The 14,716-nt window shown below is 40.1% G+C and overlaps 1 protein-coding gene and 1 long non-coding RNA gene across 2 annotated transcripts; one reads left to right on the plus strand and one right to left on the minus strand.

Annotated features, from left to right (window-relative positions):
• Positions 1–5,883: 5,883 nt before the first annotated feature.
• LOC136183146 (uncharacterized) lies at positions 5,884–9,911 on the minus strand. Its single transcript, XR_010668963.1, has 2 exons — positions 6,652–9,911; positions 5,884–6,554 (listed from the first exon to the last, which is right to left on the minus strand). It is a non-coding gene; the product is annotated as an uncharacterized lncRNA (long non-coding RNA).
• A 156-nt stretch (positions 9,912–10,067) lies between these two features.
• Positions 10,068–13,789, plus strand: LOC109984458 (WD repeat-containing protein on Y chromosome). Its single transcript, XM_020634628.3, has one exon. It carries the CDS (start codon positions 10,436–10,438, stop codon positions 13,787–13,789), a length of 3,354 nt encoding a protein of 1,117 aa, XP_020490284.3. The 5' UTR covers positions 10,068–10,435.
• The last annotated feature ends 927 nt before the right edge of the window (positions 13,790–14,716 follow it).

Below are 14,716 nucleotides of genomic sequence, written 5' to 3' on the forward strand. Positions count from 1 at the left end.
CACTTCAAAATAAAAGCGTAAAACATATTAGATACAAACATGGAAAGGATGAAATACTGATGATAATAAGAAAGAATCGAATGATAATAATAATAATACATATATGCACTATGTACACCTTTCACTAACAAATTGATCAATAGATCTGTTTCTGCACATAAATATAGCACAAGTTGTTAAATTAGAACACCACATAATAGCCCAAACACCATCATACCATTTTTATAAATTCATTTTAGAAACTACTTTTTTGTATGTATTTTCACAATAATATTCAATTTTAAACCATTTTCCATTTTTACATGTTTTTGGAAGGCATCTTGTGAACCCCCCAGGGGGGTCCTGGCCCCCACTTTGGGAACCACTGGTCTATAACTATATGTAGTTATTACTCTATCATTAGGCATGAAAGAAGAATGTAAAATGTTCAGCAGTTAAGTAAAGTCATGATGGACACTCTCTTGGAGATTTCCCATCTTCTGAAACTTCGACATGTACGGCACCTGTAATAACAAAGCATATCAAATTTTCAAGTATCAAGTCTAATCTGAGAAAGGATAATGGACACACTTCATATCCTGCTCAATGTAAAAACTACACCTTAAATGTAAAACGTACTTCATTGTATGCTCTGTGTTCTTGTTACAGCCACTGTGGGAATAGTTCCACTAGGTGGCAGCCTTTTAACATTTACAGATCAGACTGGAGCGCAGAGTAGACAGTTCACTTTTTCTGTAACTCAAACACTACAGTCATTGCCTCATGAGTCCTCCATATTCACTTTGTTTCACTGGTTTGAACTCTTTTAATTGTACTTTTTAGTTGCAGAAACTAATCAACCAACCTCGAGCACAGTCACAGTTAGACACAGTCGATATTAACACTGTTAAAAACAGCCAACAAAATGAAAGTGCGCTTTTTAAAATCACCTTTTTTGTTGTTTCAGTTTTCTCAGATGCAGAATGTTTTTGATGGAGTTTGTTATTATAAAGGACTCTTTAAATATACTTGTTTCGTTGAATTGAATGTCTCTATTTCAGTGCTCCCTAACACATTTGATGAATTCAGAATCATCTTAAAAAGTGTAATAAATATATCATCCACACATTAGCATCACCATACAGGACAGAGGAATCGTGACAATAGATCTTAAAAAAAACCCATTTTGCAGCCAATCCGAAAACACTGATCCAAGTCTCCTCTGCAGACGCATGCACAGTGATTGTACGGACAACACTTTTGTTTCAATGAATGTATGAACGGTGAACAGGGACGTAAGGAGCTTTCAAACTGACGCCCTAATTTTTCTGTTTTTGTCTCTTGGATTGAAAACAAACAACCTCCCTGATATATGAATCCTTTCTCTTTGATCTGAAACAACTAAATGAATCCACTCCCTGACACTGACGTCTTTTTCTGGCTTTGTGTAGCTACTTTTGATTATTTGGAAAGTTTGTTCATGCCTAAAATGGTTGTCTTATTTCAGAATCTGGTGAGCGATTTGTGGTTTGGGTTAGTGTTTATTGTCTATCACTCAGTGTAGCAGTAAAAAGTACAAAGTGTGATGTATCTGTAATTTATTGGTATACTACTTTGGCTAAAGCTGTAGTCAAGCCCTTACATCTTGGTGTACTCTTGTTGCCTTGTCACAACTCTCCACTGGGGGGCAACATATACTGACTTCATGTTCGTCACAGAAGGTACTAGTTCCCTCGTTGTAACATGGGCTAGTTCAAGGACAAATATGTATCTGAAGGTCATACGTATTTGCAACCAATAAATGATCACATCTAATTGTGTAATATTACAAATTGAAAGTCACATTACATTCTCCTGACAGTAACTTTAAGACTATAAATAATAAATACATTTTGTTCTATTCTAGGAATTGTTCAACTCTATATCTGGCAGTAGTCTGAACAAATTTGGAATCTCTCAATCTTTATTTGTTGTGGGGTTTTGGGTTTTTGTTCTGGCCTCTCACCTGCAACAGTCTTTATTTAGACACTGAAAGAACAATATGTGGGGGGGAGGGGGGGGGGGGGGGCGGGCAGTCGACAGAGTCTCTGTAAGGTCCTGCTCCTGGGCCAGCTGGTGAACATGTTGTTTTATTTTTTACACAATGTGGTGCTTATGTTGCTCTAATCCTAATATTGCAGTGTTAAACAAACAAACAAACACCCAACTACTCATAAATAGTCCTCAAGCTGTGACCGGACACTATTTAAACCAAATACTGCGTCCATAAACATCTGCTGCTGTACACCTGCTTTTGTCGACACCCTGCCGTGCGTTCGAATCAAGAGCGTCACAGTTGATCTAATTGCCACAAGTTCACCTCTAATTTATGAGTCACTTTTAAATCTCAGAATGACATCTGAGAGAAACTCATGCAGTTTGGGGTAAAATCTGCACTGCAGTGTTACTGAAGCAATGGAGCAAGATCTTTTTAATGTGAAGAGGGCTGACAAGACAGTGGTTCCCAAACTTGTGGAGATTACCCAAAAAGAAAAAATGTTCCAAGAGATTGTTTAAGATAACACCCACTTTTTCCTATCTTTTTTTGTTTTTTTATCAGTTTTCCATCAGGTGTATAGGTTTAGATTTATGTGGATTTATTACATTGATAATGCAAAAGACTTTAAATCCCTTAATACATTTAAACGCAGAATTAAGACCTTTTGATGAACAATGCTGCCTGAACACTCCTACACATGCATGCATGCATTTTGGAAAGAGTCCTGGGCAATAGCAATGTCAGTCATCAGTCCTCTGACGGCTGGGTCCATCCAGATTCTATCAGCAGTATATCATAAAAAAATCTGACACCAACAAAACAATGCTAGATGTTTACATTTTTCATCCGAATAATCCATGCCACGCTCAGAAGCGTAGCAAGACTGAGTGCTGTGCGGGGCCACCTTATCTAGGTTTCCACAACTCTTATGCCATTGCTAGGCTTAAAGATTGTCAGCCTTCAGGGGCCCCCTACTGGTCTGGGGCCCCAAGCAGTTGCCTACCTTGCCTGTTGACAAGCGCCACCTCTGGCTGGGTCCAATATATGCCAATGACTATTTTCAATGGATAGCAGTGAACATTTTTACAGACAGATGTTCCCTTTTGGATGAATCCAAAGACTCCTTCAATGTTCCTTCAATGACGTAAGCAAATTTGTATGAAAGACATAAATAATGATTGGATGCTGTTAGGTGGGGGTTGTTTCTGTTTGTATAAATCCAATGAAGAAATCGTGAAACAGACTGGAGATTATAACACCGTTTAATCGGCCGAGGTCAGACAACTTCATCAAACAAGCACGCTTCCAAATCACTTGACTGACAAAGTGCTGACAAAGTAACAGTGTTCACAGTGCTGCTTATATTCTGTCAAAAAGGTGCAACCCCCAAATTCCTTTCCATTTGGGTACATCACCATAAAACAATAAAGATGACATGACACTGATTTGTATACGTAACAACTGTAGACCCTCTGTCTAGCAAACAGTTGCTGACAACATATGCTTGGCTCCTATCCAAACATAGATCTGCTACTACTTAGGTGCTTCACTCATATAAGGTTACAGCTTCAGACACCTAAAGGTAGGAGTGTTAACAGGTGGTAGGCGGACTTGATTAATACATTTCACGAAGTTACAAGATTAATGAATTTCATGAAAATTCGAAATCCCCCGCCCATATACAAAATATGTAAATGTTAAACTTTTAAATAGCCCTATTATCAAATAAAAATTGAGTTGAGAAAAACCTTGCAAGGTCTCACATGTGCAAAACATATGAACTGGTGTTGCTATCTTTGTGGGGTCACAGGAAAATCTGTTTTCCACCTTTGCTAATTTTCTTTGGTAATGTTAGAAACAATCCATCAATCATATGATATTCTGTAAGTACATGACGGGATATGAGAATTTCCCCCATAAACAGGTGATATCCTCAATTTAAGTGAACTCCTAACTATAACTAGGAATAACAGACTCTGAATTTCTCTAATGTAGCTGTTTCCGTGCCAGTTTATGATGCATCACTTGTGTTGTTGACTAAACTCAGGAAGACTCAACTCAACTCTCCTGGAGCAGATTAGCTTCAGGACCAAAGCCAGGAGCTGCTGGTGTTCCTGGGACTGCCTCATCCTTTTAAGCCTCACAGTCTGAGTGAAAAGCTTCTGATCCTCCTTAATGTTCTTATTGTTTTGTCACCTGTTTGTGCTTCTGCTCTGTCTTAATAGGGATGTTATTGGATCCCTACTTAGAACCACTTCTTACTGCCCTGGTTTTTTAAGGTTCTGTTGATGCAATTATGACCACGATATAAAACGCGTGTTAATGTCAACAGCTAAAGTTGACTAAAGATAGGCAAGAGCACAAGCTTACTTTATGGATCGTAGAAAATACGTTTGACAGGAGCTTGTTATCAATGATCTGAAAAAGCTTTTAGACACACATATGGTTACTTTTATTAGGTGGGGAAATACATAATTATTTGTTCAGTTTTGTACTTTGTTTGTTTATTTCAGTGTTTAGATTTCATTTCCTGTTTTATTTTGAAACATTCTTCCCTCATGTTGCTTGCTTCCCTTGATCACACAGAGAGACAACAGCAGCAAACCAAAGACTCCCAGTGGCCTGATCACAGGGTTGTCACAATAATTAAACATTTAACTATGACTGGACTTGAGAAGTTGATTTGAGATAGAAACACAATGAAGGCGGTGGCAGTAATGCAACAATGTGGATTCAAGCTGCTGTAATGCACCAAAGAAGAAGTCAGTTAATACGTCTACCTACCTGTGTTATATTTTCTCATGGCTCGTTTTCGTTTCGACTACTGGACTTAAATGGACTTTGTTGGACTTTGTTTTCTTGGAAAAGTAAGCTTTTGAATTTGTATTTTCGATCTTTTGTTTGATTAAATAATTTACTTTATCTGCTCTTCGGTCTTCAAATTAGTTTTTTTCATAGATTGTGACCGTGTGTGTTGTACTTTTATTTATTTTTTTAAATGTGCTGGTGGCTTGCAGACTACCTGACTTTGTAATCACCTTCCAATTCAAGTTTCCAAGTTCAGTGTATGTTAAAGATGCTATAAACAATATCTATATTAGAATAATGAATTAACTGTCTGTTGGTAATGATATGGGTAATTAACTCTGAATAGCAAGGGCACATCTTTAAGCTCATAATGGTGTTACAGCCCAAAATGTAAGTGTTTGGTCCACTCTCAATATTCTTACTATAAGCACAGTGGAAAGTTTTTAGCAAAAAGGCTTTCAACAAGTAGGCAACCTGTACAGAGGTTAATAGCTGCTAGATAAAGTTAGCAGTTCATTTAAATGATAAAGAATTAAACATTTTCCTGGAGGTGGGTGGAGACCAAAAACTAAGTCAAAAGGAGAAGAAAAGTGATTACATTTTCCAGGTGGCCAGAAAAATACCTCCATGTGAAAGTTCCTCCATGTCTTCAAAAATGTGTAATAAGGCAACTATTTACTTGAACATTTTCCAGTTAAACTTAGAAATATGTCAGCATTTTGTTTACAGCGTTTCCTTCCTCTGAAGTGGACACACAAATATGTAAATTCAGGTTTAATTGCGGCAGCTGCTGACAGATATTTCAGTTGTGAAGCGTTTGTCTCAGTTTCCTCTTGGGACAGATTAATCTCCACAATAATAATAATAAAAAAAATGATTTGTATATATGAATGCAGTGATTTCTATCAGAACAGAACTCCACTTGTGATTCTCTCAGGGAGCTTCTTCGAAAGTTCACCTGTCCCCACTGGTGAACAGGATGCTGGCACCACAATGCTTCTTTTCTATGACGCCAATGCTTGTTTCTTTTTTACACTCAAAATCAGTTTGCATTAAAGTTGATGTCATCTGTGTTTATTTAGACATACAACAGTCTTTTGCATCATGCACTCAGTCTTTCACTGCCTTTTTCTTTTTTTTTTTGCAAACTCCGGGCTGCTGTCTTCTGCCATCTGGCCTCTCTCCCACACAGTCCAGATTTGTGAAGTGCTGCACTGACTGTTGTCTCTCCAGAAAAAAAAAAAAATCTTATAGCAGCCAAGGAACGCTGTAGCTCAGATAGACAGGTCCTTGGATCTTAAGTCACTTTCCCAACCAGGGTCCATTGTTGCCTGTTGCTTGATTTGTGGTCAGGCATTCAGGTATTGGAAGGAAAACCTGGCAGCTTCAGAATTCCCGGTGTTCTCATAACACCCTTACGCAGATTTAAACCTCTGAGTCTGGTAAAAAAAAAAAGATAAATAAGAAAAAGAGGTAGATGGTGGATAAACGTTGCACACTGTGCAGTACATAGAGGTGACGGTATTTAAGAGGATACAGTTTTCTGTCTGTATTTGCAGCACTATGTTCTCATTGACCTGTACACTGCAACGTGTTCCTATACCTCAGGAGGAGCTCGAAAACGTTGCTGGGGAGAGGGAAGTCTTGGTTGACTTTTCCGCGCTTGCTGCCACCGTGACCTGACCTCGGATAAGCGGAAGAAAATGGATGGATGGATGGAGTACTGTTCCTGTAACAGAAATTATGTTGGTAGTATGTATATTAATACTGTAATTACAATATTGCATAGGTCTCAAATGTAACTTACTGTGTACACTACCACTTACTTGCTCATTTCTACCAACCACTGGTCATTTCAGTCCTCTTTTGACAGTGTAAGTTATTCCTGAGGAGCTCCTTGTCATGCTTTATGTTAAACTGATGGAACATCAACAGGCCCGTGATGGACAGCAGAGATCCATCTGAGAGCTGCAGGGGAGCATAGTCCACATGCTTTTCTGATTTCCTGAGCTCCAGGACAGCATCATGAATATTTGCCGGTATACTGACACAAGATTTATTTTTGGCCTTTTTGTCCTTTTTTTAGACAGGAAAGTGGACAGAGGAAGAAATCAAGGAATGACAGTGAGGAAAGGTTTTTTTTGTAACACAAGTGTTTATTGAATTATGGAACTTATGACCCTCTCGCATTACATACGCTATCATAATATCATAAGGGAGTCTTATTTAGCACTTTTAATTCATCATTTTAAATTCCATGCCCTGGATGCATTAATTTCTTTCTCCTAAAAACATGAGAAAAAGCAATTTGATGTTGTTTACAGGGATGATAAATAGTAACACAGCACAAAGCAAGCGTCACAGCCCACTGTTTCCATTCTAGGATATCTGTATCAATGTGATAAGACTTGACATGATCAGGTGAGTGACTGCTGTTTGTCCAGCTGTCTGCCGTCTTCTCCATCAGCTTGAGAATTCTCAACAATGGAAACCTTTAAAATGCACGTCTGTCTGATTGTGTTTGAAAATAGGTTAAGGCATCTACAGTAAAAAAAAAAAAGGCTGAATCAATCAAGCTGCCAGTGTGTTTGGGATGTTTTGGAAGCCAACCGAGTTACTGTCCAGTAAGTCTTGTCATGTGTCAATTCCCCAAAAACAGCTTAATAAATACCATAATGCTGTTTAGCTCAAAAACACATTTTTATTTTTTTGTGAATTTCTGTAAAAGGGCTTGCGCTGATGCAATATGTATGTGGCGGACTTTTATTTTTTATTTGTATTTTATGTTTATATATTGTCATATTGAAAGTGACTTATTGGAAATGGCTCACTACATGCGCGATTATAGCCTAAATAAAACCATCGGTTTGAATGATTATGATGACGTGGATCTGTCAGTAAAGTTTGATATTTAGTGAAATAAAATGTGGAAGAGACATCAATATGTATCTGCAGGCTTCAATTCACCACTTCGCTGTCTGTGTCGCCAATTTCCCATGCCTCCAAAATGTATGTACGCCTGGGTCACAGTTTGCTTACCGGTGCGCACATTTTACCGTCAGGTTTGTTTTTATAGATCACAAACTTTGCGTGGGAAAAGGCGTACGCCAGTTTCAGACCCCGTTTTGTGCGTATGCAACGGTTATAAATTTTGGTAATCCAAAAACACCTAAGCAGGATCTGAAAGAAAGAGACAAGCATAAGTACAAAATAAAACAGGAAATTACAAAATTAAATGAACATAAACAAAACATGACCGAGGTAACACGGCAGGTTGGGATGTGTGTGTATGACCTTTCGGTAATATACTTTAAAAACAAAAATTTAAAAATCTATCAGTGTTTAATGTTATGTGTTTCTCTCACTTTTTCCAACATCTTTTAAGATTTAAAAAGTCTGTTAGTGTTGGCCAGGTTTTACAAATCCTGAGCTGGCAAAACAAAACAAATGCTGAATCAACGTTACAGACACACAGAGTGGTCCACATCGCTCTGAATATTATGGGAGTAATTTGTTCCACCTGTGCTTCACGAGTCCCTCATTAGCTCAGTTGCCTTAACTAATACACCTTTCAAGTTTTGGGGTAAATGTCATGATGTCGCTTTTTGTACTTGTAAAATAAAAATAGCTATGTGAGAAAAGTTTTTAGTAAATTCATGTCTTACATTTTACACACTGGTTTTCGAACATTTGGCAGGGATTTATCTCAACTGTCCTTAGGGATCCTCCTGGCTCTGCTTCATCAATACCATGGCCTGGTGGCAGATTGAAAAACTCAACAACAACAAATGAGATATCTACAGGCATCGATCAAATTGATTAGTATACTGTTTCGACGATTTTATATCTCCAAGATCCATGTTCAAGTCTGCCTTGTTGCCACTACAGAGTATTATAATAGGACTACACAATGACATGCAATTTAAGCTCTAGTCCTACCAGCTGACTGTAAAAAAAGACAACGCGTCTCCAACTCCTCCTGTTGTACAAAGATGAAGCCAAAGTACCCCTGTGATGGGCACTGACATATTGCATATTTGTAGCCAAAGTCTGCGCAGTAATGATAATGTGGAAGAACTGCGGCACTGACATCATGCAGCTTCCCCTAAAAAACAACAAATTTCTCTAACCATGAAAAGTCAGAGATTCCTCAGGTTGGTAAGGTCCACAGCTAAACAGATTATTGTGTCAGTTTGAGGCAGGCGCTACCGGATATGATATATTCACTGAATCCTGTTTTACGGTTTGCTATTATGCTTAAGTAAAAGCATTGGATAACAGAACTGTCAATCATGGCATTCAACGCCATTTTACAACATCTAACTAAAAAAACCTAATGTAACAGAAATTACTCAGTAAAAGGAGTACTTTTACACAAATCAGTATGCTAATAACTAGCTATCACAACCAAAGCCAGTTTAAAAAAAAAAAAAATTAGCTTTGCATTTTTATTTTAACATTTGCCCCGTCTCCCATCTGTTAACACAGAGGAGGTGGGGTTCATCTAAATCTTTTGGCTTCACTTTGGGGTAGGTGTTTTGTTGTGCATCTTGTTATACCGTCTATATTCTGATAGCACACCGATAAAAAAAGTAGAAGAAAGTAGAAGACAAACAAAGCGTCTTTGACAACTGCATGGGGAAGTAGGGAGACAACAGTTGGATTCTCTTTATCAACTTAACAATCAGGGCTGCCGATTGTTTCGCAAACATGTCATCAATGTTCCTCATAAGGTTCAAAGTTCCATCTTATCTGTTTGATCAGCACTGTCATAGTCCCTTCTAATAAACAAAGGCTCTCTGTCTCCTGTGATTCACAAGACACTAAGCTCAATGTGCGCTGTAGGTGGAGCCACTAAAAACTAAATGCTTCTTTGCACATCAGCCCTGTTAGTGTTAACCGGCCTGCACAGGGACGACCTCCACCACACCAGCCTGGTAACTCTCTGATCGGGTTGAGAGCTGCATTAATGTGATATCACACAGACTTCTCTGTTAGAAAATTCATGACAAAAGGGAAACTGGCGAGTTTTAATTTTGCATCAAGCAACAAAAAAGTAGCAGCTTGATGAGATTCAGGTCATAGGCTTGACATCGGAGGCCCTGAAGTGTGACAACTACCCATGCTCACATCTCATTTGTGCTGGCGACATGATGCAGTGCGGAAACAACGCTAGGTGGACACATCTCTTAGTTTTGTCTCCCAGTAGATATGGGAGTTTTTGTTTGTTTGTTTGTTGTCCATGATTCAGCAAACCTTATTTTTTCCACTTCTGTTTACATTTGAATTTTCTAGTCTCATGACATCACAACAGACGTTCTGTTTACATTTGAATTTTTTAGTCTCATGACATCACAACAGACGTTCTGTTTACATTTGATTTTTTTAGTCTCATGACATCACAAAGGACGTTGTCTGACATAAATAGACTCGATGAATTTCCCAGATTGAATTCACTCGTCACAGCCAGAGAGAAGTGCAGGACTGAATCAGAGTTTACCACTGGAGAATACCCATTTACTTTCTCGACCCATCATCTTGCACGCTAAACACACAAAAGACTTGTTGCCTGGTTAATTGCTTATATTGTAAGTGACTAATGTTGCAACAATGACGAGCCACAAAGACGTCGAGGAGGAGATTTCTCCAATGAACGCCGCCAATGATGCGGCAGAGTCGGAGGAGTTTTCATCAACTGATTTTATCTCGGAGCTCTTGAGAATATTCAAAGAGGCTGATGTAGACAAAGGCGGAGGATTGGACATGGAGGAGTTTTGTGTAGCAATGAAAAAGATTTCTAAAATGACTTGTGAAAATGACAACTTCAAGAGCCTGACCGAGGAAGACTTCCAGATCCTTCACATGAAAATCGACACAAACTGCGATTCCACTGTCGATCTCGGAGAGCTACTCACCTTCATGCTCTGTCAGGCTGATGCGACGTCCAACTTAGATTTGCTGTTTCCCAAACCATTCAAAGTTACACCCATGAATCATCAGAAAAATATTGTGAAACTCATCTTCAATCCTTTGAACGATGCCGAGCCGACTGATACCGTTTCAGGGGGGTCGCAGGCACGGGTCTACCTGAAAGGTCAATACCTTTCCATGACGTCTAATGGGATCTTAAACTTCTGGACCGACAGGTTCGAGAGTCCTCAGACATTCTACCTGGACAACGAAGAGAACACACTTCCTTACATGCAAAAGAGGACGATGTGTGTTAATGACATGGTTTACCTGCCAGAGCTCAAACAGATCGCCGTCTCCACCAATAAAAGAGAGCTGGCGTTCTACAGTTGCCACAGGTTACCTGAAGCATTTGAAATCAGCAACTCCTTAATACTAGAAGACCAAAAATTGACCAGCTTGAACTACTGGTCCGATGGCACAAAAGCGGTGTTTTCCGTTGGTGACTCCAAAGGATATCTGTACATTTTCATTTCCAACAATGTCCACCAGGAAGGCCTCTTCTGCCAAGGAAGCTACGAGAAAATGTCCCTGAAGAAGTATCCCACGGTTTACATTTCGAACCTTTTGACTAAACAATCCAAAAACTTCCAGTGTCACAGACGACACGTCTTCGAAGACGCTTGCAGTCAGATCCAATTTATTCCAACCCTCAACTCCTTTGCTGTCTGCGGTGCTTCGTCCAGGGACATGGTCCTCATTACCCTATCCGAGCCCCACTCAGTGGGAGTCTCGACCTTTCGAAGCAAGCCTGGTAAGGAAATGTTCACTTGTGTGGAATACTGTGCTGAACGCCTGGTGACTGGTGGCATGGATGGATTACTGCGGGTGTGGATACCAAATAACACAGAGAACCCCGAAAATATAATGGTAGGGCACACCAAACCCGTCACCCATATTATGTACAACCAAAAGGATGATATGCTCCTCAGTTTATCGGATGACAAGAATGTCCACGTTTGGTGCACGATTAAATGGATGTCCGAGCAGAGCTTCCAGGTCCAGGGAATGGGGACGGCACCGATCGCCAGCACCTGTTGGAACACCATAAATAACGAGTTAGTTGTGGCCACCTCAAACGTTGCAACAACTCTCGGAAGAGGAACGGATGTTTTTCAAAAATCGGTGAACTCCCACATTCAGCCCGTGTGCTGCACCCTCTACAACAATATTTTCAAACAGGTCGTCTCAGTTTGCCAAAACGGTGTTGTGATGTTGTGGAACATCATAACCGGAAAAGCTGAACTGCAGTTCAAAGTCACTCCGGACCAGCAGGTGGGGCTCGTTGCCATCTCGTTCGATGAACCGCAGCGTAGATTGATCACAATTTCACAGGACGGGAAAGTGAGACTCTGGAACTTCAACAGCGGAAAAGAGCTCATAGTTCTCTCTGGTACCATGCCGAACAAGGTGACGGGTATTGTGTGCATCAACGACAGAATTTTTGTGTCTGGACTTAACTCTAGGACCATTTTCAACATGGATCTGGAAGACAAAGACCACAGATACATGAGGCACAAATACTTGAAAGATATTTCCTCAATGGATGTGCATGAAAACACGTTAATCACCGCCTCTAGCAATGCATATATTGTCGTCTGGAAATTGTGGTCTGTTGAAGCTGCAGAGGCCGCCTTTTGGATTAATACCCATCAGAGTCCTCACACATACATGGTGGACAAAAGACATCCAGGACAGACCGGGTGTCTGACTGTGGATATGTGTAAAAGGAAAATCGCTGGAAAAAAACAACGTAGTGCAACTTCTGGTAAGGCTCCTGAATACAACCGTTCTCTAATATGTCTGAAGACCAGGGAAAACAGAGTAGACATAGCCACACTTTTAACTTATGCAGGCGACTACATCTACGCCTGGTCTCCTAAAGTCAAGGGAGGTCTGTTAGGGAAGTTCAAGGCAGTGGAAGATGAAAGTGCCGTCCTTACCACCATGTCAACTGATGTTGATGAGCAGATTTTACTCACCGGGGACAGTCTAGGGAACGTTAGCCTGTGGGACATTGATGGATTTTGGTCAGGAAAAGATTCACTTAAAGAGCCATTTGAGATTACAAATGAATGGAAAGTGTCATTGTGTCCTCCCCCTCTGCTGGGCTCCTGGAAAGCTCACCTGACAGAGGTAGTGAGTGTGATGTTTGACTCTAAGCGTGAACACATAGTCACCGCAGGGTTGGACTGCAATGTTCGGCTGTGGACGAACTCCGGCTGCTTTATCGGCCTCTTCAGGAGGCATCAATGGGATTTGATGTCTTCCAGCCCTCAACAGAATTTCGACCACGAGCTACAAGAAATTCAAAGCATGGAAAAGGAAAAGGATCAAATACTTAAAGAAACAAAAGAAAATTGCGAAGAAAAGAGTAATTTTAGAATGATTGAAGAACTCGAAAAGATAGAAGAAAGGCTTGAAGAAAGACACAGATCAGACAAGGAGCTTGAACACAAGCTGAAAACAAAGTTCCAAGATTTAGACAAATGCGATACCCTCAGTGAGACTATTGAAAAGGCTAGGCCACCGATATCGGACTCTCAAGTATATGCCTTGTATTGGAGGGCGATGCAGGTCGTCCCTCAGATCGACATAATTGACAAAAATATGAGAAAACGTATGAAGGAGCCTCAACAGCGTGCTACCGTCAAAGTCAAGGAAGGGACTGAAAACTCCCCGGAAACTAGTGAAAACGAAGATAACGTCAGCTCACCAGATGTGCGGGATAGGGTCCCGCCACATGACCCTCGCACTCCGCTCAGTGGTTTTGCCAGAAAAGTTCGGGTCAAGTCTCCTGATGTGGACCACATTGTGGGCAGAGGTAACCACTTAAAAAACAATGTGCTCACTCCATGTCCTCCTGACACCAAGCCAGACTGCACAATATACGTGCGTAAGGCCAAATATGGACGTGTGAACAAGATCCAGAACAACAAAAAACATGACAGTGCCTCCACACCGTGTCCGTCCGCCCGAAAAGCAGCGGTGTGAGCAACCGCGAGAGCAACCACAAGAGCCTCTTCGCTTTCCACCAATCTCTGATAAAGGAACAGCAGGCCATGGTCGCTTTGACAAGAGCTCAAGATACATGCTGGATCACCTACTACAGTAAAGTAGAGATCTGAACTGTTGAAAGATCAGAAAGAGTTATGCAATAGTTGAATTTGTGTTTGTCTTTTTTTTTATAATCATTTAATTCTTTTATGATTTAATATATATGTCATAAAGTCATAACTTTTTTCTGCTTTCAACATTTCCTGTTAAACTTACACACACTCGTGGTGCCTACGCACCTGTGAGGTCAGGATAAGTGTGCCGTACTTTGAGCAAAACCACATGCGAGCTCGTAGGCGTATAGCGTTTCTGTGTATCTGCCTGGTTCACGGTCTTCGAGCTAAAACCACATATGAACTTAGTATCACCTGTGTTACCTTGTATGCCTTGACATCAAGACCCCATATCAACTTGATTGAACTTGGTTGAATACACATGTATGTATCACATTTCTGCGACTCTGCATTATTGAGGTTTCACAGAATCTTGAAAAAAAGAGACGGGTTGGCTATAAAAACGCTGTGTAAAAGCTGATCGAGGTTCTTTTTTGCTCTGCTAAAGGACTCCATGTCACTCTGACTTTTGAATCCCCATTCTTGGGACTTAGTCTCTGAGACCAAAATCTTTTAAAACCTCAAGTGTCTACACTCTCGGGTTTAGACTTTGGTCTTTGTGTTTTGCTTTTCTTTTTACATTTTTACTTTCACTGTTTTGTATTTGCATTTATATTATCTTTATCTTATTCACAGTTATTCCCTCTCCGGGGGGTAATCTAGAGTCCTATACCAGGGGTTATTCTTGAATCTAATTATTCTAGAAATGAATGTTAGGTAGATAATCCTGGGGCTGTGATTATAACTTGTT

Source organism: Labrus bergylta, chromosome 17 (genome assembly GCF_963930695.1).
Source record: "Labrus bergylta chromosome 17, fLabBer1.1, whole genome shotgun sequence".
NCBI lineage: Eukaryota > Metazoa > Chordata > Actinopteri > Labriformes > Labridae > Labrus > Labrus bergylta.